General features: G+C 40.8%; 3 protein-coding genes across 3 annotated transcripts in view; 1 reads left to right on the forward strand and 2 right to left on the reverse strand.

Moving 5' to 3' along the window:
- The window catches only part of LOC120533374 (gastrula zinc finger protein XlCGF26.1-like), a 76,871-nt gene extending 60,369 nt beyond the window's left edge, over nt 1–16,502 (reverse strand). Inside the window, exons 1-2 of the mRNA XM_039760226.1 lie at nt 16,384–16,502; nt 5,427–5,782 (exon numbers count right to left, since the gene is read on the reverse strand). Coding sequence (XP_039616160.1) covers nt 5,427–5,745 — 319 coding nt within the window. The 5' untranslated portion in view covers nt 5,746–5,782; nt 16,384–16,502. The remainder of the gene's footprint in view (nt 1–5,426; nt 5,783–16,383) is intronic.
- A 497-nt stretch (nt 16,503–16,999) lies between these two features.
- The window catches only part of LOC120533289 (oocyte zinc finger protein XlCOF20-like), a 28,669-nt gene continuing 18,156 nt past the window's right edge, over nt 17,000–27,512 (forward strand). Inside the window, exon 1 of the mRNA XM_039760113.1 lies at nt 17,000–17,112. The gene's annotated coding sequence lies outside the window, so the exon portion shown is untranslated. The remainder of the gene's footprint in view (nt 17,113–27,512) is intronic.
- Nucleotides 19,576–22,619, reverse strand: LOC120533263 (E3 SUMO-protein ligase ZBED1-like). The gene is made up of 4 exons (XM_039760066.1): nt 21,627–22,619; nt 20,521–21,483; nt 20,230–20,436; nt 19,576–20,137 (listed from the first exon to the last, which is right to left on the reverse strand). Exons 1-4 carry the CDS (start codon nt 21,838–21,840, stop codon nt 19,758–19,760), a joined length of 1,764 nt encoding a protein of 587 aa, XP_039616000.1. The 5' UTR covers nt 21,841–22,619; the 3' UTR covers nt 19,576–19,757.

Below are 27,512 nucleotides of genomic sequence, written 5' to 3' on the forward strand. Positions count from 1 at the left end.
AGACAGGTCGCAAAATCAACCGGAATGTTCAAGCAAATTATAGGAAAAAAGTTATAGTTATCTCATTCGCTAACTAAGCAGAGGTATAGGTAAGGTACAGGCCCCGAGGCTGGAGCGTGAGTGAGGAGGAGGAGGAGGAGGAGGGAGCCCTCCTTGGCCCGCTGCATGTCTCTCAGATTCACACAAATAAATCAGAACTGCAAGCAAACTATGATACTTAGCACAATGAGAGAAGTCGCAAAATCAACCGGAATGTTCAAGCAAATTACAGAAAAAAAAACCCGATCTAAATCCGTGAAGTAGTTCTATTGTGAAAAACAGACAGATATACAGATAGACAGATGTTGGATTTTATATATAGAGGGAGATAAGGCTCAGGTAAAGATATACACCATGCACATGTTTGGATGGATATGTCTGACATATACTGCTCGCAACATGGAAAGCTTTTGTAAGAGTTGAATTTGAACCCTGCTCCAGTGTGCACCTAGCATGTGTCTGAGTCTCATCCTTCTGAGCTTATGCTTAAAAGCTGATGCTGTTGTTTTATTATTCACTATGATAAATTCATTTCTTGTTATTTTATATAACTCTTAAGAGAAAATGTTATATTTTAGGGTATAATCATTTTTCTGTATTTTGCTTAGCACTAAGTTTCCTGTTGATGTACCCAGCTGGATAATAAATTTAGACCACTGTTCTACAAACCATGAGAAACAGGATAAATGTGAACAAACTCTCAAGTCTCTTAAGAAAATAATAATAACTAGCAAAATACCTAGTGTGTTAAAGAAGTAATGAAAAAGAAAAGGAAACATTTTGAAAATAACGTAACATGATTGTCAATGTAATTGTTTTGTCATTGTTGTGAGTGAGGAGTGTTGCTGTCATATATAGCAAAATACCCGCGCTTCGCAGTGGCGAAGTACTGCATTAAAATTTTTATTAAGAAGAAAATTTAACCTTTTTAAACTGAGGGAAAATATGCCAATAATTATTTGTTAAGGATCTCTTTGTATACCATGTTGTGAGTTCGGCCCTCCGGTTGTAACATGAGCAAGCTGTGCACTGAGCTTACTCTTGAGCAAGCAACTTGCGCCATGTGAACAGTAATCTTGTCTGAAATCTCACAGCTTGGATTGCTGCTGTCATAATCGGTTTGAGTTTCATGGTTTGTTTCAATTACGACAGTATTTGCAGGATTTGTTGTGTTGAAGTGACATTCGGCATCTGTCTAGCGTTGTAAGCACACAACCGGTTTCATCGATAAAATCACATCCAGCTTTTGAGAGTTTAAAAATTCATAAACATCAAAGTGTCCACTACTGAAATCGTCTCCTGTCAATCTAAGATGTTTAAGAGGCATAGGAGGTTGTCCAAAGGTGTAAAATATTTGGCCATTTCGGTTCACTTGAAAGTGACAACTGAACAATTCAGCGGCAGCCATCAACTCACACGCAGAACCATAGGTGAAGGGCTTAAGCATTTCACTCTTCTAGTGCTCCTGTGTAGTATAATTATCTCCTGTACCGTCATCAGTCCACACCTTGAACCTGTCCCAGTCATTCAATACATAAGACACAATGTTCCTGCGGATATCAAGAGTGAGCCTGATATGGCCGTGCAATATGTAACAAAGAGAATGGAAAAGGCAGGTGCCATCTCCAGGCATGGAAACCACTCGGCAAGTGACAGTTCTTTGATCGATGGTGATCATCTCGATAGACATGGCAATGGGGGTTGGAATGATAAAGAAAATGGGTACCTGAGCAATGTAAAGTAAGTGTAAAATACCTATACAATAACTATAATCGTAAAAAATGAACAATAAAACAGCTGAGAAGCAGTGGATTAAACAAAAAGGCTGTAGTTATCAGTAGGGAGACGTGAATCCCATGGCGAAGCAAGGAAGGGAATGTAGAGACTGGAGCGACGGATGGTCTTATATAGGCAGGCAGCCAACAACGTGGGAGGTGTTGGGATGGGGGACCCAACGCCACCTCACACGGTGGCCGAGCTGCAGGCTATGGACGTATATATGTACGTAAGTAGGATTCAGTTAGCATTGGGAACCCGCGTACCAAATTTCTTGAAGATGGGCCCATAAGTAACAAAGACTGTTGAAAAGTTCAATATGGCGGCCGACAGTGGCATCATACCACCAAAATAAGTACGTACATTGGTTTCAGTTAGTGCAGGGAAGCTGCCTATCAAATTTTGAGAAGATCGGCCATAAATAAGAAAGTTCAACATGTCTGACGTTGTCGACCGCTATGACCGTTACATGTAGAATTTTGAAATGAAACCTGCTTAACTTTTGTAAGTAAGCTGTAAGGAATGAGCCTGGCAAATTTCAGCCTTCTACCTACACGGAAAGTTGGAGAATTAGTGACGTTGGAAAGTTCAATATGGCGGCCGAAAGTGGTGTCATACCAACGAAATAAGTACGTACATCGGTTTCCGTTAAAAGTTTAATATGGCGGCCGACAGTGGCATTATACCACCGAAAAAAGTACCAAATTTCAGCCTTCTACCTACACGGGAAGTTGGAGAATTAGTGACGTTGGAAAGTTCAATACGGCGGCCGACAGTGGCGTCATACCACAGAAATAACTACGTACATCGCTTTTGGTTAGCGCAAGGAAGCCGCCTACCAAATTTCGTGAAGATGGGGCCATAAATAAGAAAGTTCAACATGGTGGACGTTGTCGACCGTTATGACCGTTATGTGTAGAATTTCGAAATGAAACCTGCTTAACTTTTGTAAGTAAGGTGTAAGGAATAAGCCTGCCAAATTTCAGCTTTCTACCTACATGGGAAGTTGGAGAATTAGTGATGAGTGAGTGAGTGAGTCAGTCAGTGAGTGAGTGAGTGAGGGCTTTGCCTTTTATTAGTATAGATAATACATTTAAAAAGTCGCACACACCCTAAGCTAACAGGACTATCAACCAACCTAGTGGATGGGGTTACATTGTGGTCATTTAAGGTATCAACGTTTATCATGTCCCGTTACCAACTAGGTGTAACTAATCCTGTTAAAAGTTTTCTGATTATGTAATGAATTCCTTTTTTGAGTAGCGATCTAATCAAGGAATTGTATAAATATAGCACAGAGAACACTTTCTTTTTCTTTGCGACAATTGTTAATAAGATATGCCGTTGCCCCTTGCAAGATTTACATAAAGAATAATGATTGATGCTTTCTCCTGCCTGTGTTTTATTGCTGTTTCAAATTATTTTCTTCCACACTTTGCAAAAGAAGACTCTCGACATCACAGTAAATTTAAGAAACTGGATATGTCCGTACACTTGGTCACAAATACCCCAGTCAGCACAGAGTGGTCCTTCTCAATTCAAGCTGGACACTTATCAGACTGCTCCACTTGTCAGTCCTCTTTATTCCTATCACTCATAGATATAGCATACACACTCACTGGATTCACAGTAACAACCCTATGGAGCTTTCTTGCACATCACTGAAGAAGCTGCTAATTTTGGATTACTCCGAGTCAACACATAGGGGCAATAATTTGTGCACAATTATAATTAATACATTTGTTGCTTGTTAAACATAATTTTCAGTCTGAAAAGTACATATAAATATATCAGTATCTACTAAAACTATTAGAATACTTCATTTTACAAAAGTACTGATTTTTGACCATATTCCTCACTGCTATTCCCATAAGCAACAGAACAATTCCCAGTTATGCAAAATAATGTTTCAGCAAATAAAATATATATACAGTGATCCCTCCTCGATCGCGGGGGTTGCGTTCCAGACCCCCGCGATAGGTGAAAATCCGCGAAGTAGAAACCATATGTTTGTATGGTTATTTTTATATCTTTTAAGCCCTTAGAAACTCTCCCACACTGTTTATAAATATTCTCCACACAGGTATACAGTAAACCCTCGTTTATCGCGGTTAATCCGCTCCAGACAGATAAATGAATTTCCACGAAGTAGGATTCTTTATTTATAAATCTAATATTTTCGCAGTTAGAGCATAGAAAACCTGTTTACGACCTTCTAAATAAGTTTTTTAACATTATTAGAGCCCTCTAGACATGAAATAACACCCTTTAGTCAAAAGTTTAAACTGTGCTCCATGACAAGACAGAGATGACAGTTCTTTCTCACAATTAAAAGAATGCAAACATATCTTCCTCTTCAAAGGAGTGCGCATCAGGAGCAGAGAATGTCAGAGAAAGAGAGAGAGAGAAAAGCAAACAATCAAAAATCAATAGGGGCTGTTAGAGCTTTGAAGTGTGCGAAGCACCGCGCGGGAAGCATATCGTATATCATTGAGAAGTTTTATTTAATACATAATATGTGCTCTGATTGGGTAGCTTCTAAGCCATCCGCCAATAGCGTCCCTTGTATGAAATCAACAGGGCAAACAAACTGAGGAAGCATGTACCTTAAATGAAAAGACCCATTGTCCGTAGAAATCCGTAAACAAGCGAAAAATCCGTGATATATATTTAGATATGCTTACATTTAAAATCCGCGATGGAGTGAAGCCGCGAAAGTCGAAGCGCAATATAGTGAGGGATCACTGTATATAAAAAAAATACTACTTAGGCCGAAACCCTTACAAACCTTCGCTAAGGCCCACCAAGTCCCTATAAACTGCTGTGATGTTTTTTTCAGAGTTTTGGTGGGTTAAGATTAAAAATGCAACTGTCCATTTTTTTCTGACTTATTTTAATTATGTCTAGGTGCTATAACTGTGGAAAATGAGTTCTCTTGTGAAATCCCATAATAAGCCTACCACTGCTGTTTGATCTGATTTTCACCACAATCTGGGAATGTTCCAATGCCATTCAAATTATTATTTGTTTAAAGCTCTTCACAGAGCACAGGCTCACGGAGCTTACACATTTATAGCTATAATGTATTGCCAGTAAATTATTAAACCATAAGCAGACACATTATATTAACCATAGAGCAAAAACAAAGGTAACCTTAATGTTTAACATAAACACATCAAGACAATGTCCCACATACAATGACAGATGTATGGCTGGTTGCAATGAAGGACATGTAAAAAGAAAACTCCAGTTGACAGCTTTAATGGAATAAATAAACCTGGGGTTCTGCGGTCAGTATTAACAGAGAAGTTCGCAGCCCTTTATCGCCCCCAGCCAGGCGTTCTCCGCTGTGTTAAATACATGCGGTCTGATTAAAACTGGACTAACACAAAAGCAGAATTTCATTGTCAAGAGGAGCTACTTTAATAAATTCACACAAGCTATCATGCTGCTCAAGAATGGCTACATTTACTTGAGTAGTTTACTACAATTTAAACAACTGTCCTGACTTTTCACCATACATTTTTCAGATTTAAAATATGAGACCCCATCTTTCAGACTCACATCCCCAGACCTTAAAACATATATATATATTTTTATTTTGCACTTACTTTTCCTAGACTGATTTGAAGGTGATGGCTGATCTACCTGACTTTGAACAGATGAAATGTCCTCCATTCTCATTTTTTCACACTTTAGTGACTCGGATCTCAGCTTGACGTTGCTGTTATGTTTGGGTTCCTCAATGCTGACAGTCGTCTCCTCTGCCTCTTTTTTAATGTCCACAGTCGCCTGCTCATAATCCTCATCTGTGACGCTGAGACTTTCCTGTTCAGAGTGGTCAGACTCCCACTCACAGTCCTCTTCCTTAATCGTTACAGTCATGATCTCCATGGTGTTTGTTTCACACATGTCCTCTTTCATATCCATCCCAATGCTGCGGTATGTGGCAACCGCTTGTTCCCTGCTGTTGAAAAGAACAGGATTGAATTCCATAGAAATGTTTCCATTGCGATCTAAACACATTTGAAATTCACTTTACAGCAGACTCCCTGCTAAGGTTTATGTAAAATCAGACAGTCTAGAGGCATCACACTTTACAGAGTTGACCATAACTCATTACTGTTCATATCAAACTATCAGGTGTAAAATAAAGTTTGGAGTCAGAAGTTACAGTCCAACAGGCTTGAGAAGAACCACCTCACACAGTTGTGACCCACCACCATTAACTACCTGGCTTACATGTATTGTGTTTAACAGTAAAGGTGCCGAGAAGCAGGCTACTGGATTTATCTGATGTATTTAGTTAAGATTCGCTAATTCACTTAGCATCTGTTCAGTATATGTGCCAGCATATCAATATACTTGTAGCTACACTCAAAGCATAGGATACCCAACCCACCCCACCCCAAATGGGACTTCACTCATTGCCAAATCCTATCTGCCCTTCCATCTTCACTGCTGTACAATCTTAGATGAGTGTCGGCATCTCCCTTTATCACAAGCAAAGAAAGCGGACTGTTTAATGATGCATTTGTATACATTATCAACCCTGTCGTGTCTGTGAAAATATCGTGAGCAAGCCACCTTCCATCATGCTCATTACTCACAACGATGCAATAAACAATGGAAACCTGTTAAGACCAGTCTTTCCTGTAGATTTAGGGAAATTCTCTGGTATATGTCAACCATATATGTGATGTCACCTATGAAGGGGAAACCAAACCACTAATGGTATTGTGACTGCTGCATTTAATTTAAATGACACAAGCTATGGAGTGTGATCAATGCAGCAAACAATCAATATGGAGAGAGGTTATAACAGTGATGGCGAACCATTTAGAAACCAAGTGCCCAAACTGCAATCCAAAACCCACTTATTTATCGCAAAGTGCCAACATGGCAATTTAACCTGAATACCACCTAAAACTGAACACCAGCAAAACCAAGGAGCTGGTGGTGGATTTTAGGAGGCCCAGGCCCCTCATGGACCCCGTGATCATCAGAGGTGAGTGTGTGCAGAGGGTACAGACCTATAACTACCTAAAATGCAGCTGGATGGTAAATTGGACTGGACTGCCAATACTGATGCTCTGTCTGTCTATCTATCTACTGAGCTTTTAGTTTAGAAAAGCCACTTCTACATTAAAATCTTTTGTCTTAAAAGAAAAACATAATAGCGGAGCTTTCAATGATACAAACAACTTTTTGTTGAAAGGTAAAAGTTTGCATTCGGTATGCTTTTGAACAATTAATGTGCTTTTTGCTGTTGTGTGCATGCTGATAATTTGTCTAACCTTGGCTCATACTTTGTAAGCTTGAGAGCAACACATGCAGCACTCAGGTCATCTGTTAGTCTGTTTCTGGTGTCAGATTTGATTTAATTCAAAGCTGAAAACAGCTGCACACAAGCATAAGATGTTCCAAACAAAGTAAGGAAAGCAATCTCAAGTGCCTTCATTGACTTAAGATTATTTGGCAGAGAATTCCACACTTTAAGGATTTCATTTTCATAACTAACTGTGCTGTCCTTTGTCATCCCTTCGATCCTCTCAAGTGTTTCACGCAGGTCTTCCCTATTAAGCTCCGCCCCCAAAGCTTCCATTATATATTACGGGGTCGTGGATCAGGTGTGGCGATTTGCAACTCCCGGCAATAATTACAGATGCGGACGACTCCTCACCTGTGCGCTAAAGCGAGGACTGCCCGCATCACAAAGCTCCCGGAAACCGCTCCGCCACTCTACCATAACCCCCTTTAAGCCGCGAGTGCGGCAATTATCTGTTAAAACTGGCCTTTTCAATTTTGAGCTTTGGACCTGCTATACCACATCCCCTCCAACCCCACCACGGGAATCACAGACTCAAAAGGCCGCAGTCCGTGCCGCACCCTCAAGCAGCATGTGTGTCGCCCGCCTTACCCCAGACAGGAGAGGAAGGAAGCGCTCCCATTGGGCTGCTGGGCAGAGGGGCGGTGATGTGAAAAAGTCCTCCGAGGCGTGAAGAGGGGGAGTGGTGAGGGGAGCAGCCCGGCCCCGCATTCCTCTGGCTTTATAGTAACGAACTCTGTGCTCGGGCGACAGCGCGCGTTCCCACTGAGAGGGCTCCGAGTGCCCCCTTTGGCACGCGTGCCATAGGTTCGCCACCACTGGGTTATAAAATGATTTCAGTGGCAGCAAACTACGTCGACTGTAGAAAGGTTTGTAGGTGATCAGCAATGACAACTTTGCTTAGTTTTTAGCCTTGTTAAGTGTTGCAATGTCTCCAGTGCTACTGACCAACGGAACTGTGCTGCAGGTGACTGAAGCTAACGTGTGTAAAACTTTTGAAGCTTTTAAATGCAAGCATTGGTCCCAGACAGCATACCACCCCACATCCTGAAGGTGTGCACCACCCAGCTGTCAAAGGTATACCCTGACATTTTCAACTTGTCTCTGTCTTTGTGCTCAGTGCTACAGTATTTTAAGAAAATGACAATGGTGCCTGTGCCAAAGAAATCTTCAGTTTCCTGTCTGAATGACTACTGGCTTGTCATGTCAACCTCCATTGTGATGAAGTGTCTAGAGAAGCTGGTCATGATCCACATTAGCCAAAACATCCCCGATACCCTGGATCTGCTACAGTTTGCAGAATAGCATTATCGATCTGTGGATGATGCCATTCCCTCACCCTGCACACCGCTCTGGCACACCTGGAAAGGAGATACACCAATATCAAGATGTTGTTCATTGACTATAGCTCTGCCTTCAAGGCGTGATGCTAAAGCTGAGAGATCTTAGTCTGTGCGGATCCACTTGTCGCTGGGTGTTTGATTTCCTGAAAAACAGACCTCAGTCAGGGACAACTGGCAAAAATAACTCCTCCGTGCTATTCACCAGCATCGATAGTCTGCAAGTCTGCTTCCTTAGCCCACTGCTATACAGTTTTGTTCACTTATGACTGTGTAGGAAAGCATGTGGACAACAGTATCATCAAGCTTGCAGGCGACACTACGGGGGTTGGCCTCAGTTCAGTGACAATGAAGCCTACAGGACGGAGATAGAAGACCTGACTGCACTGTGCAATAACAATAACCTCTCTCTGGATATCGACAAAACAAAGGAGGCCATTGTTGGCTTCAGAAAGTACAAAGGCAGTCACGCTTCACTCCAAATCAATGGCTCCCGTTGTCCAGAGAGTTAGCAGGTTCAGATTCCTGGGTGACAAGATATCTGACTGGCACTTGTCAGCACCACCTGCACAGTCAAAAAGGCTCAGCAAAGTCTCTTTTTTTCTGAGGAGGTTAAAAAGCTTTGGGGTTGGAACCAAAATATTAATGAACTATTTCCGCTGCACTACTTAAACTATCCTGACCGGATGCATTACTGTGGGGTTTGGCAACTTCACTTGCTAAAACTGCGAAGTCCTCCAAAGGACTGTCCATATAGTTTATAAAAAATCTGGCGCTGATCTTCTACAGCTAGCATCTACTCAAGCTGACATCGGAGAAGATCTGCCTCCATCATATCTGATGCCAGCCACCCAGCTCATCCCTTGTCTTCACTTCTGCCTTCTGGTTGTCATGTTTCTCCCCTGGCTGGGGTTCATAGTGGTATTTCTTGTTTGTTTTGTCTAATGTTGTATCATTTATTTGTATTAATGTTTCTTTTGTTCATTATGTTGTGAGGTTTCTAAACTCTTTTGGGACTGTCGCCGACCGGAAGACATGCCGAAAAGAGTCCCGAAGTGCAATCACCGCGTTTGTGGAAGACAGCATATCCGTTGCCATAGCAACTGCAGGCTCCCAGTGAAAACAAATCCAAGTCAACCGCAGTCGCGCTATAAGTGCCCGTCATCGATGGGTGATGCAGGGAACGGGATTATTTGGCCACGACCCTGCCCGATTGCTGTGTCTGCCTATAGGAGAGTGGTAGATCCCACTACCCAGATTTTATTGAATTATGTATTGACTTTTGAAGTTTACATTGCACTTTATTTTATATTGAACAGGTTTTTTTTGGAATAAAAGCACCATGCTCTTTGCACCAACCCATGCCTGTTATGTGTCCACATTGCCCAGTCCATCCTCGGTTTCATGACTATTGATGTCCCAGGTTCAAGGACAGTGATGCCAGCTGAAGCCGGCCCAGGCATCACAATCCGGGGATAAATGTAAAAAAATTAGACCCCACGTAAAAGAACATGTAGAACATGCACAGGGAGCTCAAACCCATCTGTACCATCAAGGAACAACACTCCATGAGTTCAGTCCCAGAGATTGTGTCATGGTTCATGTCCCAACATCCCAGCACCCCCTGTGGATAGTGGGCAATACTGTCTCCTCACATTTGGCTTGCATGGGGTGGGGGGGAGCCACCGATTAGCGTCTGGTGGATAAAGTTCTTCTACCTCACAATACCTATAGCGCCTCCTACCTGATGTGATATTTTAGCCAGGGTTCCTCCCCTGGTGAGGAGCAAATGTCATTTTTATGTCTTTTTTTTGGTTCATTTTTAATTCCCTTGTTTATGTTGTGAGAGTTGAATTTGAACTTGAACTTGAGAGAATAAAAGTGAAAAAAAAACCTGCTAACTTTTACAAGTACTATAAATTTACACCGGCTGTTACATACGCAAATCAAATGTGTCTTATGGAACGAATATTGCGTCACATACCGTGATGTTTATTACGGGACAAGAGTCAACATCGAGGGGTAGAGGGCGACAATCAGCTGTTAATGGCGACAAAACCCACCGTTATGTCACAGACATTCCGTCTGTGCTTGGAGGAATGTTAGAATCATTGACTCGGCATCTAATCCGTGCGTGTGCCAGAGTAATGTAATGTAAACAAAGGCAAGATGGCATAGACATCTCACAAGGGAGCGAAGCGAGTGCAGAAAACAAAATACTCAGCAGAAGATGCTTTGTGCATTATCACAGAGTCATATATTTTGTTAAGTGTGATCAGGAAATTGCGCAAGAGAGTGAGGAACTGGCATCAGCTGATCGGACACCAGCCAATGCCGCCCCAGTTGAGTACAGCCGACGCACCTACAGCAAGGTTCGCATGGGAGGAATACCCAGACATTGATCCGTGGGAGCCAAACAGGCTACCGGACTTCACAAGACGGCATGGCTTGCTGTTGGACTCAACAGATTACCAGCCGCTGGCCTACTTCAGGCTGCTCTCCCCTGATGCTGCTTTTCAGCTTCTGACAGACGAGACAAACAGATATGCAGAGCAATATTTTGAATCGCGGGCTGCACTTGCACCGTATTCTCGTTTTTCAAAGTAGAAATCCACAACAAAAGACGAGATGAAGGACTTTGTGGCATTACAAATAGAGATGGGACAAGACTGGTGATATAACTTCAGGGAGCATTGGTCCAAATGTGCTTTGTCCCCTGGTGGCTTTGCACAGGTTATACCGCGTGACGATAGGTACGTGCTCCTGCAAAATGATTGTCAGCAGTTGAGCTTCATAAATTCTGACACTAGCGATGAGGAGTTCTTGAAGTTTCCAGAAAACTGGAAGAGTGCTTGAACCTTAAATTCTCTCATCATTTGTTAATGACAGTGATGATGGTTCTTAATACCGCTGTTTACTTTACATGGTTGAAATATTATTCTGCTATATTTTATTAAATATATTAGTACACCATTTGGCTCAAAATATTTTTTTTCTTGTTTTCCTCCTCTAAACCTAGGTGCATCTAATGGTCAGGTGCGTCTTAACACTAGAATTACCAGAGCCTACGAAAAAACTCGTAATTCCGTCCCACCTTAAACTGCTTCTTAAATCCCTTCACACCTCTCCGCCAGCGTCCTTTGTCTTCTAAATGTGCTGATAAAGAGAAGCTAGGAGCAGCCGGCTATTCCATCCCCCCACCAATTTAGAATGTGCACAAACGTCTCCCAGCTCATGCCTTGATTGAGTATCTGGGAGTAAAGCGGAGTTTTAGAGTGGAAATAATAGATCGTTATTTGGAACGCAGCATTTCATGTCTGTTCCGTTTCTACAGTAATCTGTGTCAACACATTGTTAAAACAGAAACGTTTTTTATATTCTAGTAGTAGATGACAAAATGTAGGCATAAACTATATAATGTATGAAGCCTGAAGTCCAAATATCAAAGAAACATTTTCACAAAAGGTACAAATATAACACAATTGCGCTTTTATTTAAAAATATAACTGCAGAAACAAAAAGCCGCCTTAACTTGAGATATTGACACCCTTTTATTATAACTGCCTCCGTGGTGCAATAGAATCAGTTCTCGCCTGGGAATCAAAAGGTCACGAGTTCGATCCTGCACCACTCCGTTTTGAGAAGTAAACTGCTCTTAGTCTTACTGTTTTAGAATAAAAGCATACATTTGATTTCAGTCTGTAACAGCCGGTGCAATTTATGATCCTTGTAAAGGTTAGCTTTTTTTTTAATTCACTTTTCATTCTCTCAGTCACGTTCAGAATCAATCCATACAACCCCATCTGACACGGCTGTTTTCACATAAAGACGCGCTATAGCTCTGCAGTGTACCACGATGCATACTAACGCCCCCCTAAACCGGGTTCTGACACACAAACGCTGGTGAAGCTGCCTTCTTCGTATCTCACCGTCACTTGATTTTCTTTTTATTCAGTTTTATTGAGTGTTCCTGCCAGTCCCCGCATGTTGCTGTATGCCGTTTCTTTTGTACTCCAGGACATGCAGAGGAGAGAATAGTAAAGAGCAGTAACTTCGCCGCTATATGCAATCGTCAGACACTCCCCACACTCTGGTAATTCTATTGTTAACAATGTGTTTACATAGATTATTGTAAAAACGGAACACACATGAAATGCTTGTGTTCCAAATAACGATCTATTACTTCCACTCTAAAACTCCAGCACTTCACTCCAAGATAATCAAGGCATGAGCTGGGAGACCTTTGTGCATGGTCTGCGGTGGTGGGGGGGTGGCATAGCAGGCTGCTTGCTGCTTGTCTTGATCGGTACATTTACAAGACAAAAGACGCTGATGGAGAGGTGCGAACGAGTTTAAGGTGGGCCGGATTTACACGTTTTTTTTGTAGGCTTTGGTAATTCTAGTGTATAACACTAAGTTAAGAGGGAGTCAACAGAAGACTAACCAGTTTCACTCCAACCAGCTGCTTATTTAGGTGGCGATTGTTATTGTTAATTAAACTCGTTCTTTAATTCCATTGCTTGTTGCTGCTCTTATTATGCAACAGCAGACATTTCAGAAATTGTTGATTTTCTCTTTCTAACAGCACTGCTCAAATGTTTTGTGGACCTGAGCAGAACAACATTCCTTCACCTTTCTTTATTTTCAGATTGGCAGCCGTTGTTTTGGCTCATTTTGTATTTTGTTATTGTTTGGCTGGCAATTACAGAAAAAGAAACAATGAAGGGGTCTGAGTCTTCAAGAGCAAGTCAATTAAAATTAATTTACAAGAAGTTAATTAGCAGCACAAACGGGTCACTCATTAAAAAAAAAAAAGGGTTAGAATGAAAACCTGCAGCCACTGCAGCCCTCCAGGACCCCTGATTTAAGGTATCAAAGTGCGTCATGTCCCGTTAGCAACTGGGTATAACCAATCATGTTAAAAGTTTTCTGATTATGTAATAAATTCCTTTTTTTTTTAGTAGTGATCTAATCAATAAATTGTATAAATATAGTGCAGAGAACACGTTTTTCTTTGTGCTTTATTGCTTAAATCAGGGCATTCCAGTGGGGGGGTGTCTGTATTCATAATTTTCGTCCACAATGTTAACATTGACGGTCATTTAGTTTCTATTTATCAGTGTATCGTCTTTTATGTTCCATGTGTGTTGTGAGTGATCCCCCATGTGGCAGGTCTACCTGCCTCTCGCTGCACTGGCCTGTCCTCTGCCCAATGAAGGCTGAGGATAACCCATTGTCCCTTGCAGTTCACCGAATGCATTAATGGTGCGTCGAGTTTCTCTAGTGTTTACTCTGTGCCTTTGTGAAGGGACTTGTTGGCTCTGGATTGCCTTTCTGTTTCAAGCAACTCCTTTTGTCTGTGTGCTCTTTTCATTTAACAGAGCTTCTGAAAAATAAATATTTATTTTTAAAGATTCAGAGTTTGCCCTGGTTGTGATTAGCTGAGGTCTGGTGCCCCAAAGCAGGTATGCGGACTATTGTGCTTAAGAAGTTCTAAGCTCATGACACCTGGATGATGCAGTAGTATATTCCAGCACACACGGGGGAATACGTGCTGCCTGTTTTGGCCATTCTTTACTCACTATGTGATGCAGGGCTCCAAATACCCCCAAAAAAAATTATGGATTAAAAGGATGCTAAATATTTAGGCAATGTGCTGGGTGGAGAAATGGTCAGACCAGAAAGTTCCAATGTTACTGCACTATACTTAACTGGCCCGCTCCACAAACCTAGCGGCAGGTACACACGTTCTTAGGTTTAGTAGGGTACTACTGTCAGGTTGGAGTTGAATTCTCCAAGACAGCCACATCCTTGACAAACCTGACAAGAAAAGTATGCTCCGGGTACAGAGGTATGGTCTTGCGGGACTTGAAAGTGTCTCTGAAAAAGTCTTGTCTCATCCTAGGATTTTTTTTTATTATAATAGGGTACCAGTGGTATTTCTCTATATGTTTTATGCTAGTTATTTTCTTTTAAATCCAGCATGTAAAACAATGTAAGAATTCATCCACGCTTATGTTACATACTCTTAGAATGTGCAAAGCATTTTTAATAACAAATTATATTGTAAAATGTGCCTTACAAAAGAGGCCTGGCACATTCCTGATGCCCAAAGGGAAGAATCCAAATACACATCTCTAAACTCAACTTGACATTTACATTTGAAAACAACAATAATAATCTCTGTAAGGCTCCGTTTTCTTTTTATTATATGAATTTTTAACTATATGTGTGAACTGTTTGCTACTGCAGCTGTTGTTTCTCTCTTAAATAAATAAAAAAAGTTGGGATGCTACCTAAAATGTAAATAAAAATAGAATGCAATGATTTGCAATAATCATAAATCCAGATTTATTCACAATAGAACGCAAGAAAAAAAATAGAAGCAAGTAATTTTACTATTTCATAAAAATATTAGCTCATTTTGAATTTAATTTTTGGCACATATGGAAATAAAAGGTTATGATGGGGGCAACAACATGCTGGAAATGAAAGTGATACTAAAAAGAAACGGCTGGAGGAACTTTTTGCATCTGATTAGATTAACTGGCAACAAGTCAGTAACAGGACTGGGTACAAAAAGAGCACCTAAGAATTGGAGAGTCTCTCAGGATAAAGCTCTGTCATGCAAAGAAGAAGCCATAAGTGAACAGGATCCAGAAACTCTGATGCCACCTTCTGTGAGCCAAAGCTTATTTAAAATGGACTGAAGCAAAGTGGAAAATTGTTCTGTGGTCACATGAATCGAAATTCTTTTTGGAAATCATGGAAGCCAGACTAAAGAAGAGAGGGACCATCTAGCTTATTATCAGCACTCAGTTCAAAAGCCTGCATTTTCTGATGGCATGGGGGGGCTTATGGAATTGGCAGCATGCACATCTGGAAAGATGCCGAAAGGTATATACAGGTTTTAGAGCAACATAAACTCCCATCCAGATGACATCTTTTCCCAGTAAGGCCTTGCATATTTCAGCATGACAATACTAAACTGCATACTACATCTATTACAACAGCTTGGCATGGTAGTAGAAGACTTCAGGTAGGTGCTGAACCGGCCAGCCTGCAGTCCAGACCTTTCACCGATTGAAAACATTTGGCGCATCACAAAATACAACAAAGACGACCCAGGACTGTTGAGCAGCTAGAATCCTATATCAGACAAGAACGGGATAACATTCCTCTCCCAAAAGTCAAGCAACTGACCTCCATTGGTTCCCACATGTTTACGGACTGCTAATAGGGGATGCTACACAGTGGTAACTTTGGCCCTGTCCCAAATTTTTTGAGACCATTTGCTGCCGTCAAATTCATAATGACCTTATTCTTTTCATAAAATGGTACATTTTCTCACTTTCAATATTTGATTGGTTTTATATGTTTTATTGTGAATAAAATATGGGTTTATGAGATTTGTAAATCATTGCATTCTGTTTTTTATTTACATATACACGGCGTCCCAATTTGGTTTCTACACAATGTCGCCTCCTTCTCGAGCTCAAAGTATTCAGCTGTCCTCAGAGGACACTGACTGAAGGAAAATATCACATAACTAATATGCATCTGTAGCGGCTGGTGGCGATGCGCCTCGGTAAGGACACAACTCACACGCACTGCAGCGTGGGAGGAGGCTGGGTGATGAGAGGAGAGGCAACAGTTATGTATATAGTTTAAGCGCGTAAAGGTCAGTAGTTTTCGCTTGCATGTTTTTTTTCCTCACAGGGCGCTACACTGGGTGTGACTGGGCGCTTTGAAGTAGATATGAGGACCGACAACGTGTCGTACTTTAAATACCAGCACGAGACCAGCCATGAAATTCACTCAAATTTGCCTATGATTAAAGTCGCGTAACTCTGACTAAAGCGAATACAAAATCCCACAATCCGAACTCGGATAACTTACCTTTTGCCTCTGAATGATATGATAAAGTCGATTCACTCAACGACAAAAGCTTACAGTCTAGTTTACTACTCTTAAGTAACAGACACGAAACGCACGCCAACATCTGTTTTCGTCGCGCGTGTGATGTCACATCGTACACCGCGCTTCCTGTCGCTTACGTACATGCGCGTTCTCCGCTCACTCGCTCGCTCTGGTTTAAATGGCGATGCGCGCGGCCGCCTTTAAAGAAGGAACGAATCGTTAGGAAAAGACATGTGTAAAGTGGCGTACTTTTAAACAGAAAGCTCGTTCTTGTTTGAGCGTCTGTAGTGATTCAAGTCTTTCCGTTTCAAGACTCTTTCTTTATTCTCCTCGGATTTAACAGCAGCTTTTCATAAACAGTATGATTTTACACTCACGCTGCCTGATTTCTCCGCGACATGTTTAGAAAAAATACGTTCTGAAACGAGCACCAAATAAAACAAGAAGATGAGCCCTTCAACAAAGAAACCGACTATTTTAATAAAGCAGAGCAGTGACAGTGCACACTCGACATTACAAATGCTGTTCCATTTAACTTTTAGAAAACCGTCACGTGCACCTATTAGGCGTATGTGTGACGCCATTTAGCGCGACGGATGCTGAAGCCACGCCTTTTCTTCGTATTGTCCAGTACATGAGAGCGGAGGTAATCATTCAGACAGGAGATTAAATACATTTAGAAAGAATCCCAAAACCGAGAGACCGCAGGTAAGTGCTCGGGACGTCGCTTTATGAATGTGTGAGTTTTAATTCGTTCCACTGAGTAGCGACTTGAATCAGGTACGAGCAGCACGTTTATGTTTATCAAAATGTTACTGTCCTCGTGTGTCGTCACCACAAGTTCAAGTCCCATTTCTGTTTCACATCGCCGCATCTTTCTTCTTTCGTTCTTTCCTTCGGCGAGTCCACAAACGACGCGCTTTAATTTCTTCTCCCCTTACCAATTCATTAATAAAGTAACAAGTATCAATCTATTAGTCGGCGGTGTCCACTTCAAAGATAATTGCGAAGTCGGTGTCTTGGACACTTGAAATGGCAGCGAGGAGTCAGTCGGGCTTTGCGCGTCTCTTTAGTAAAAGAAAAAACGAACTGGAGCGACTGGAGTTCGTGATCGCGGAGAAGAGTCGGAGTGGATACAAATGTTGTTATAGTGAGGGAAAAATGTAATGCTGGCATAACGTTAGTGATGAGCGGAGTGAAGCCTCACGAAGCATCAAAACGTTTGAAGCAATAGTGTCGGAAATCGTATCGAAGCTTCGAAGCATTTGACACTCACCTCTCTAGTGTCCCCTCCTGGCCATTTGTGTTAACAGCACATTTAACAATTCAAAGTCTTATCAGAGCATTGCGGATGTACGGAAGCGTATTACTGCCACGACATAATAAAAACAATATGCTCACTATCACGTTATAACGTGAAAACATCACGTTAAAACGAGAAATCGTATCATGTGATAACGTGAAAATATAAGATTATAACGTGAAAACATCACGTTAAAACGACAAATAGTATCACTATTTCACGTAATTACGTGATAAAGTTTCATGTTATAACGTGAAACTTTTTTGGTTATCCAGTGAGGAGTGCACGTCTGCAAATGAAACGGCTCATTTACACGACTTGATCAAATTCTACTTTATGCTTGGGGTCAGACATGGAGAGATTCTGCTCCTGCTGACTAAGGTGGATGGTTTTGTAATAAGTATGCGTACACTGAGAAGAATTTTAAAAGACATGGGGCTTTACAGAAGAAAGAATCAGTCCGACATTTTGGAGGTAGCATCATTTCTCATTGACCAGCTGGAAGGGCACGGAAGGCTCCATGGATACAAGCTACACCATCTCAGCTGCATTCAAGCTGGGCATGTTGTGACCCAAACCACGGTGAGGCATTTAATAAAGTTTCTAGACCCCCGTGGTGTTGAGCAAAGACGGAGGAATCGACTGATGCGACGCGTGTACATTAATCCTGGACCTAATTTTATGTGGCATGTTGACTCTTATGACAAACTAAAGCCGTTTGGAATATGTATAAATGGAGCGATTGATGGTTTTTCAAGGCTCATGATATGGCTTCATGCTTATTCAACAAACAGCGATTTTACGTTTTAACGTGATACTATTTGTCGTTTTAACGTGATGTTTTCACGTTATAATCTTATATTTTCACGTTATCACATGATACGATTTCTCGTTTTAACGTGATGTTTCCACGTTCTAATGTAATATTTTCACGTTATAACGTGATAGTGAGCATATTTTTTTTATTATGTCGTGGCAGTAATACGCTTCCGTAGAGAGCATTGCGGATGAAACCCGAATGTCTGAAGTTGTGATAGATATCTTTGAAGTCAAAATTATAACTGGCAATAAATGTCAAACATTGTAACTCGGCATACGCTTAGCAAGCAATTATGCTGCAGTAATCAGGTCAACGTTGACTATATACGTTTACTTCTAAACAACGGTAATCCGTGCAGGCGCCTAACGTATGCATAATGGCTTGAACAATTGCGCCAGTCGCACAGCGCCAGCTCTCGTGTTCGATAACAAACCTGGTCAGCATCTGTTGGGGATTGCAGATTTCCGCTGCCTGATGCGTTTGATAGGGATTGCTCCGATCATGCGACAATGCTCCTTGAAAACCTGAAGACAGGAGCCTGCCCTGGATTGTGTTAGACTCCTTATCGGAAATTTAATCCGCACAATGTACATTCAGATTTTAATTCCAATGTAAAACCAGCATATATCAGTATTTGAATTAAACTCAAACTAGACTATACCTTGTGGAAATGCGATTGGTCCATCACTATCACTCTAAATTTTGCAAGAACTAGAAGAATTGCTAGTAAAAACAGTAATACTGTAGCCACAATACATTACACTGTAAATAGTCCAATGTGAAATGCTCTTAAATTTGCACTAAAGTACTGTAACGTTTACATACAGTATAATACAATACCGTGGTGCTTAATTGAAATAACCCCATGGCAATTCATTATAGTTTCCTTTATCATCAGTTATGCACGAGTTTTATTAAAATAACTCCTGGGTTGAATTTTAGAATAGTCCCATCTTTGTACAACATAATGAAATGTGTCGCTATGGAAAACAAATCTGGACAATACAAAGTCGATGTGTTGCACATCCAACAAAAAAACTCAGCCAGTTTGATATTTCAAATTAAGTTTTTAAATAAAGACATAGTTTGCAATAACCCAAAAACATGAGTGGACAAATTTGTACAAAACCCCAACCAGTTCTGTCCAGTTGCATCAAGTATCACTAGGATGTGGATCCTCAAGAACTTTGACCTGGGAAGCTTGCAATAAAGTTGGCGAGTGCAGCGGTTTTAGTCATTTTTATTTAGAAAAATAATTTGTTCTGCTGTGCTGGGCTTCAGGCGACTCCTTTTTTTGCAGAGGACTTCCCCAGCCTTTGAAAAAATGCGTTCACTGGGAACAGACGTTGCTGGCAGACAAAGATACTTGATGGCAAGCTGATAAAGACTGGGGTAAACAGTTATTCTCTCCTTCCAATACAGGAGTGGATCTTCTTGTCTACCAAGATAAGCATCCATTAGGTATCTCTGCACCTCCACAGTGGCATCTGCAGTGGCACTGTGGACTCTTTGAGCCTCGGAAACACGCAAGTCCAAAAGTTGCCATAGATTGTCTGTGGGACATGCTGCTTCCAAGGATGGGGCCAGGGCTGATGTTGAAGGCTGTGGCTCTGTTTGAAAGAATCAAAGAGTACATGGTTTTATTCACAGTACACATTAAATGCATCAAATACCAAAAATGAACATTCCATACAAAAATCACCTTGGGGTGTCACGTGCACAGTGTCTGGAGAGGACCGCATTAGGGATGCACATTCCAAGGTGAGTTGTCTCTCAGCCTCTCTGACACGGTCTGGATTGCCAAAGCCAATAGTTTTAAATCTTGGGTCCAGCAGCGTAGCCAAGGCCAAAACCCGGGTGGATTCCAGTGTATGGAATCTGGAGCGCAAGCTTTCCTTCAGATGCACACCTAAGACAGAAAATAGCAATCATTAATGTTAAAGGGACACAACTATTCATTGTACAAAAAGGTTTTTGGATCATTACAGCTTACCTAATTGTATGGACTCCTCTCTGGTCACCTTGGTACTCTTCTCCGAGATTGTGTGTTGCAACATGCGATATAGTGGGATCATTTTTGATGCCGACACCATTTTTTCTGCAGACATCTCAGCTGTTGCATGTTTTAGTGGAAGAAGGAGGGTCAGGCATTCACTAATAATATCATACTCTCCACTTGTTAAGGGAACAACCTCTGTATTTAAATTAGAGAGGGCAGCACCAACTGCCTCACGTTGGTCATACAGACGCTGCAGCATGTCGTAAGTGCTGTTCCATCTGGTGTCCACTTCTTGAACCACCTTCTGCACTGGCCTGCCCATTAGCTGCTGCATCTCCGATAATTTTTCCTTAGCATTGCAACTTGACCTGAACAAAGACACAATTTTCCTTGCTTTTTGGCGAATTACCTGGAGCTTGGGTGTCTGGTCAATTGCCTTCTTTACTACCAGATTCAAGGTATGGGCAAAGCATGGCACATGACGAACTTTCAGCAGCTGGGCAGTGGCAACAAGATTGGCTGCATTGTCAGTCACCATGCAGTGTATCTTGCCACTGATTCCCCAGTCAGTCATTAGCCCACTCATGGACTCCGTGATGTGAGCAGCAGTGTGTGTCTGGGGAAATTGGCTGACACAAAGGAGAACTGTGGCCAGTTTGGCTTCAGCTGTGACATAATGGCATGTGACACCCAGATAACCATCCATATTAATTGAAGTCCACATATCAGAGGTCAGGCTGACATAAGTAGCCTGCTTTACCTCAGCCATTGCCTTCTCTTTGGCTGCACAGTACTTGGCCTGAACCATGGCTTTTAGTGCCTTTCTGGTTGGGAGGATGTAGCTGGGGTCCAGTTTGTTAACAAAAGCCTTGAAGCCTTTATCTTCGACAGTAGAAAAGGGCTGCAAATCTTTTATCACCATGTCAACCAAAGCCTCATCCAGTTCCTCTTGCCTGCCTAAAAAAAAAAAACACACACACACACAAAACAAGCAAACTGTGTACACCCGCAGCAGACCTCATGCTGCAGACACTTTCACTACTGCTGGGTCATAATTGCTAAAATATGTGTAATACTATAAGAATAAAAATTTGTCATACCTTGCTTAGAAGTTCCAGTGTGAGCAGATACAGCGGGATTGTCGTACTCCTCTGTAACGCCAGGATGCGTCGACCTCAAGTGACGAAGCATTGAAGACGTGTTACTGCTAAATGCAAGTTGCTTGTCGCAAATCATGCATTTTACCTTTGATGGAGATACTAAATCAAAGTAATTCCACACCAGAGATCGAGACCTCTTGCATGAACCTTCCATCGGGTATCCTAAATGTAATCGCAAAGTAGATTAGTCGTATTATTGGTATGTTTATATCTCACCTCACTCGTCTCCAAAAAATAACCTTCAAACTTGGACGCATGCATTACTACTTTTAAGTAGTTTAGGTGCGTATTAGACTGAATTGGGATCAGGTGAGTGTTTTGGACACTGTGACATTCACAGGTATAAGCTCCAGGTGTCACGAACATCACATCATGTGCATTGGAAATGAGACGCTGAGCTTTTGACGCACAAAACGTTTCAAAATGACACCTTAAAGCTTGTTTAAAAAGTGCACGTGAGATGATGAAGGGGAGGCAAAGCCAAATGTCACTGAGATCTGTCGTTTATTACTTTGATCAACACTGCCAATTACTTCACCCCATGTTAGCCTTGTTAATGACGACCCTGTAGACACTTCATCGATTGATACAGACGCCGACCTAAAGATACTTATGCACTGGAAGCAAAGAGAAGGCAGCTATCCATATTTATAGTAATTTCCAAAAAAAATCTGTCTTTGTCAGAAACATTTATTCTTGTTTACCGTAACTGCAGCCCATACTAATCAAGTATCTCGAAGCATCCGCAAATAAGACTTGATACATGTATACCACCTAACATTCAAAGTACAAGACCTGCAGTTTACCTATTGTAACATAATATTTAAACCTACTACTACTAATGAAATCCCCTACGTTAGCTAGTTCTACGGCAGGGGTGCCCAATGCATTGATCGCGATCGACCGGTAGATCGCAAAGGTGGTACAGGTAGATCGCGTTGCATTAAAAAAAAATATTTAAACGTTAGTCTATCATATATCCTCCCTATGGCATTTGCCACTTGATTGACTTACAGAGCGGCCAGTCTGAGATCGCTTCTCTTCTAACACACTGGTCATCCCACACGATCAAATGCACGAGCTACTACAAAACTCCGGCTGTCTAAGTGATCTAGATAGCCTTCCAATTTATATGGACTAAAGAAGGGATTTAAAAAAAATGTTTGGGGAGGGTATTGCTATTCCAAAGAAGGAAAATGTGGAAAGGCACTTTCAAACTGTTCATAAAAACTATGAAACTGACGTCCTTCCAAAAAACGATCTGAGAAAGAGAAAGGTGACGGAACTAAAATCGCAGTTAATCGGACAGCCGTCATTTTTCACTCGGCTGAATTCAAAAACTCCTTGACTGCATTATTCGGCTGTACTATATATAATTTTTGATGTAGGTAGAATATTTCGACCTGGTCATTTTAAAAGTAGATCGCAAGCCGAAAAAATTTTGAACACCACTGATCTACGGTTTCATCATACACATGAAACAAGACACATATTTTCATTAGATGCATCTTGATCACACTGCTGCCTCACAGTAAGGAGACCGAGGTTAATTTCCCAGCTCCTCCCTGTGTGGAGTTTGCATGCTGTCTCCGTGTCTGTGTAGGTTTCCTTCGGGTGCTCTGGTTTCTTCCCACAGTGCAAAGACATGCAGGTTAGGTGCTTTGGCAATCCTAACTTGTCCCTAGTATGTGTGTGTGTGTGTCCTGCGGTGGGCTGGCACGCTGCCCGGGATTTTTTCCTGCCTTGCACTCTGTGCTGGCTGGGATTGGTCCAGCAGACCCCGTGTTAGGATATAGCAGGTTGGACAATGACTGACTGAATGACATCTTGAATATTAATGCAGTAATTATAGCAGTAATAATGAACCTGAGGAAGAAAAGGAAGATTTATGAGAAGTGACCGAAACAGTGAGATCGTAGCAGACAGTAAATAGAACATATAGAATATCAAACAAAAAAAGTGTATAGCGTTTAACACTATATAACATAATATGACTATATACTATGTGTGTGTATATATATATATATATATATATATATATATATATATATATAGATATATAGATATATATATAGATATATATATATATATATAGATATATATATATAGATATATATATAGATATAGATAGATAGATATATAGATATAGATAGATATATAGATAGATAGATAGATATAGATTTCTATATGCAGTGAATAAACGTATAACACTCTTCACTATAGAAGTGATGCAGTGCAATACAGAGACTAGAATATTTATGAGAACAGCCAGAGTATTATGGTGAAGGAAGTGTTTTGAACTGTATTAGTACAGCTGTTCTTATGCATTCTAATATTCAGCATTTTAATATGCAAAATTTGTCGCTTTATTTTTGACACTAAGTAATGTACTGCACAATAATTTCAGTTGTGTTGATGATCCAGAAAGATTTGTTTCAACAATCACAACTCTGTTGAAATTTTGTAACCTGGTGGTGGAATATGCAGTGTAATGTAATTAATATAACTTCCTAACTCTCAGGTCGAAGCAGTAAGCTGACATAAGAGTGGAAATGTCCTGCTGCCACCATGCATTACGGTTGGAAGCACTGAGCAGACATGCGTAGTACTGAGATTGCGTCATGACGGGCTATGAACTGGGCTACTGAAGCCTCAGACATGCATACAAATGAGATTGCGTCATGACAGGCTTTGAACGGGGCACCGAAGCCTCAGACATGCGTACTACTGAGATGATGACGGCTACTGAAGCCTCAGACATGCGTAGTACCGAGATTGGATCATGATAGGGCTTCGAGCAGACATGGTCACTGGTTACTGAATCTTTGTAAAGCCTCAGCACACTGAAAGGCATTGACCTCTTAATTTTGAGAGTCTATCTGACACTTAACTCTCTAGTTATATTTTGTAATTCGTATTGACATTACACATTTCAGTTGATATGGTTAAGCTACAATTCAGGTAGTTGCTGAGAATTAATTATTGTTCTTGTGGATTGCTGTGATTTCCTTTGTCTGATACATAGTGTCAAAGATATATTGTCATATATTAACTTTATATATATATATGAAAAGATTAGGTAAATCATTCAACCTTTTTATGGAACACTTAATTTTGTTCAAAACCGTACGTCATATAGTATACATCTATACATATAATTTTTTCGTCTTCATTAGGAGAATACAACAATGATACTCTCGTATCAATTAAACCATTTTAACGTGCATATGTCAAACAACATATTTCATCCGCCGCAGTAAGAACAGTAGTAGTAGTTCAGTTGTGCAGAGCTCGTTAATTATCCGGATTAGGTGGCTCAGTGGTGTTGTCGCTCAGGTTCGCGTCGCTGATCCTCCTCTTGTGAAAGTTTTTTCTATTCCTCCATTTAACAAGCTTGGACGGATAGCGCGAATCGAGCTATCGAGGGAAGGTTGGGCCACCGTAGTCGGGCAGGTGGCACACGCCCTAATTATATTGTGTATGTAAAGAGTTTCACTGTAAAATGTAATAAGCTTCATATTTGTGTGTTTGGAGACCCAGGTGTCGTACTGAATTTGTATTGTAGAAAAATAAACTACTGTCCATTATGCCTAAATGTGTCTTTTCGTGTCTGATCGCTATATGGCACTTCCAACTTGGGACAATTCGCTATAAACAGTTTCAGCCAACCAGCCTTCTAAACATGCAGAACGACAGTGTGAACCTTAATTGTTGCGCAGCATCTTCGTTTCAGTCAGTCATTGTCCTGTTAGACTATTTACTGTTAAGTGCTGCTTGAGCTACCGTTTATAGTACAACAGGTGGCCTACGTAGTTCTTAAATCGATATTGAAATGCACACACAAGTCTCCTAAATTATTTATTGAAATGCCTACATTTACAGTGTCCGTTTTAGGAAGTCGTAGTTTTACTTGTCCCCGTTATTAGGAATTATAATTTCTCAGTGTCACATATTATTCGTTACTACTCGGGAGTCCTGTATCATTGAGATTCTGTTTTATATTCTGAAGTAGCGTTGATTAAACTGACTATAGCAGACTTGTCATCTTCTTAAAATGATTTTATCGATTTGATATTGACAATTAATCATTAGGTCAAACATCAAGGAGGATTTGAGTTAGCATGGACTGCGCTGTTTCTTTTTTCGTGACATCGTGTCAGTAGAGAGTGCGTCACGTTAACAATGCATTCTGTCCTAAGTGACAGCGCACACACTTTTTTATATTTCCTAAAGGCCAATGTGTCTCAATTTTCTCATTAATATATTTTGACAGTGTCTTTTAGTGAGAATGATTATAAACATATTACCTGTGTTCATTTCCCATGTAGATCTGTAACGTTTGGTGAGTATAAATAAAAAGTAACAACACATATAATAGTTATGTTGCATTGTTTATGATTAACAAAATTCATCGTTTATCTGAAATGTTCTACGTATACAGTCGATTTATTCCACTTCTGAAGGTGTACATTGTCGGTATTACTTTATTACATGTTATTACTTTAACATGGCCTTTTATAACTTCACTTTAACTTAATCCTGATACTCTGTATGTTCAATTCTTCATAATAACTATTCACAGTGGCTCCAAAATCCATACTGACCCCTACTCTCTTCTGTTTTTTTCCGGTGGCCTGCGCCACCACCACCTACTCAAAGCATCATGATGCACCAACATTGATGGACTGAAAGCCAGAAGTCTACGTGACCATCATCATCAGGTCCTTCCATGAAAACCCTAAATACAAAGAGGACTGTTTGACTTATGTTAGGTAGATTGCCCAGAGGGGACTGGGCGGTCTCCTGGTCTGGAACCCCTACAGATTTTATTTTTTTCTCCAGCCTTTGGAGTTTTTTTTTTTTTTCTGTCCACCCTGGCCATCGGACCTTACTTATTCTATGTTAATTAATGTTGACTTATGTTTATTTTTATTGTGTCTTCTATTTTTCTATTCATTTTGTAAAGCACTTTGAGCTACATTTTTGTATGAATATGTGCTATATAAATAAATGTTGATTGATTGATTGATATTCTCCATTGCATTTGCTCCAGAGTGTAACGTGTGCCAGTGTAACCGAGGGATGGCAGACGAGCTCACGTAATGGGTGACAAGGCACATTCTCATCCTGATGTCCAGGCTCTTGTCATAAATATTCCCATCTTGTGCTTTTCTCGTTCCTGCAAGTTTACTATTATTATTGGACATGTAGAGGAAATGTGTTTTATTTTATGTCTATGAAAGGAAGGACGGTAAAGCCTTGAATGAAACTGAGTGTTGATGCTTTGGGTAACAAGACAGGTTAAGGAGCAGAGAACATTGAATGTGACATTGACTGCGGGGGATTGTGTAACTGGAAGATGGTTTAAGAATACAGAAACGGCAAAAACTTAGTCTTTCAGTAATTCTATTTACATCAATTATTTACTCTGTTGTGCTGCACTTCGGAAGATTACTTATTTACCCCCCCAGCGCAGCCTTTGATAAGATGAATTCACAACTAAAGGAATGTTCATGACAAAGTCAGGTGCTTTTTTGAAAGTTTGGCTCCAGATGTGCTTATCCAGCTGCTCCTTCTTCTCAGTACTTGAGTGATCTTTACGTTCACCTTTGGATGAATTTGCAAAGTTTCTTTACAACTTTTTTGTCTCATTAACGCAGAAATCCCGAGGCTTTCCTAAAATTGCAGAAGACACTGTTGATGGCGCTGATTCTGTTTTAAAGACAGTTGTGATTAGTTATGCAGAACACGCTTTTACTCACATTGCTTTTGGAAATCAATAATACAAATCAGCAACAGATCTGGGAATCACTGAATAGTAAAAAC

Source organism: Polypterus senegalus, chromosome 8, assembly GCF_016835505.1.
Source record: "Polypterus senegalus isolate Bchr_013 chromosome 8, ASM1683550v1, whole genome shotgun sequence".
Lineage (NCBI taxonomy): Eukaryota > Metazoa > Chordata > Cladistia > Polypteriformes > Polypteridae > Polypterus > Polypterus senegalus.

Bases quoted from the DNA above. Each gene is read 5' to 3' on its own strand.
- LOC120533263 (XM_039760066.1), bottom strand. From the start codon at position 21,840: ATGGAAGGTTCATGCAAGAGGTCTCGATCTCTGGTGTGGAATTACTTT. The intron at 21,484-21,626 runs GTATGACAAATT...TTTTTTTTTTAG, and splicing joins CACTGGAACTTCTAAGCAAG to GCAGGCAAGAGGAACTGGAT. The intron at 20,138-20,229 runs GTGATTTTTGTA...TCTTTCAAACAG, and splicing joins TGTGCACGTGACACCCCAAG to AGCCACAGCCTTCAACATCA.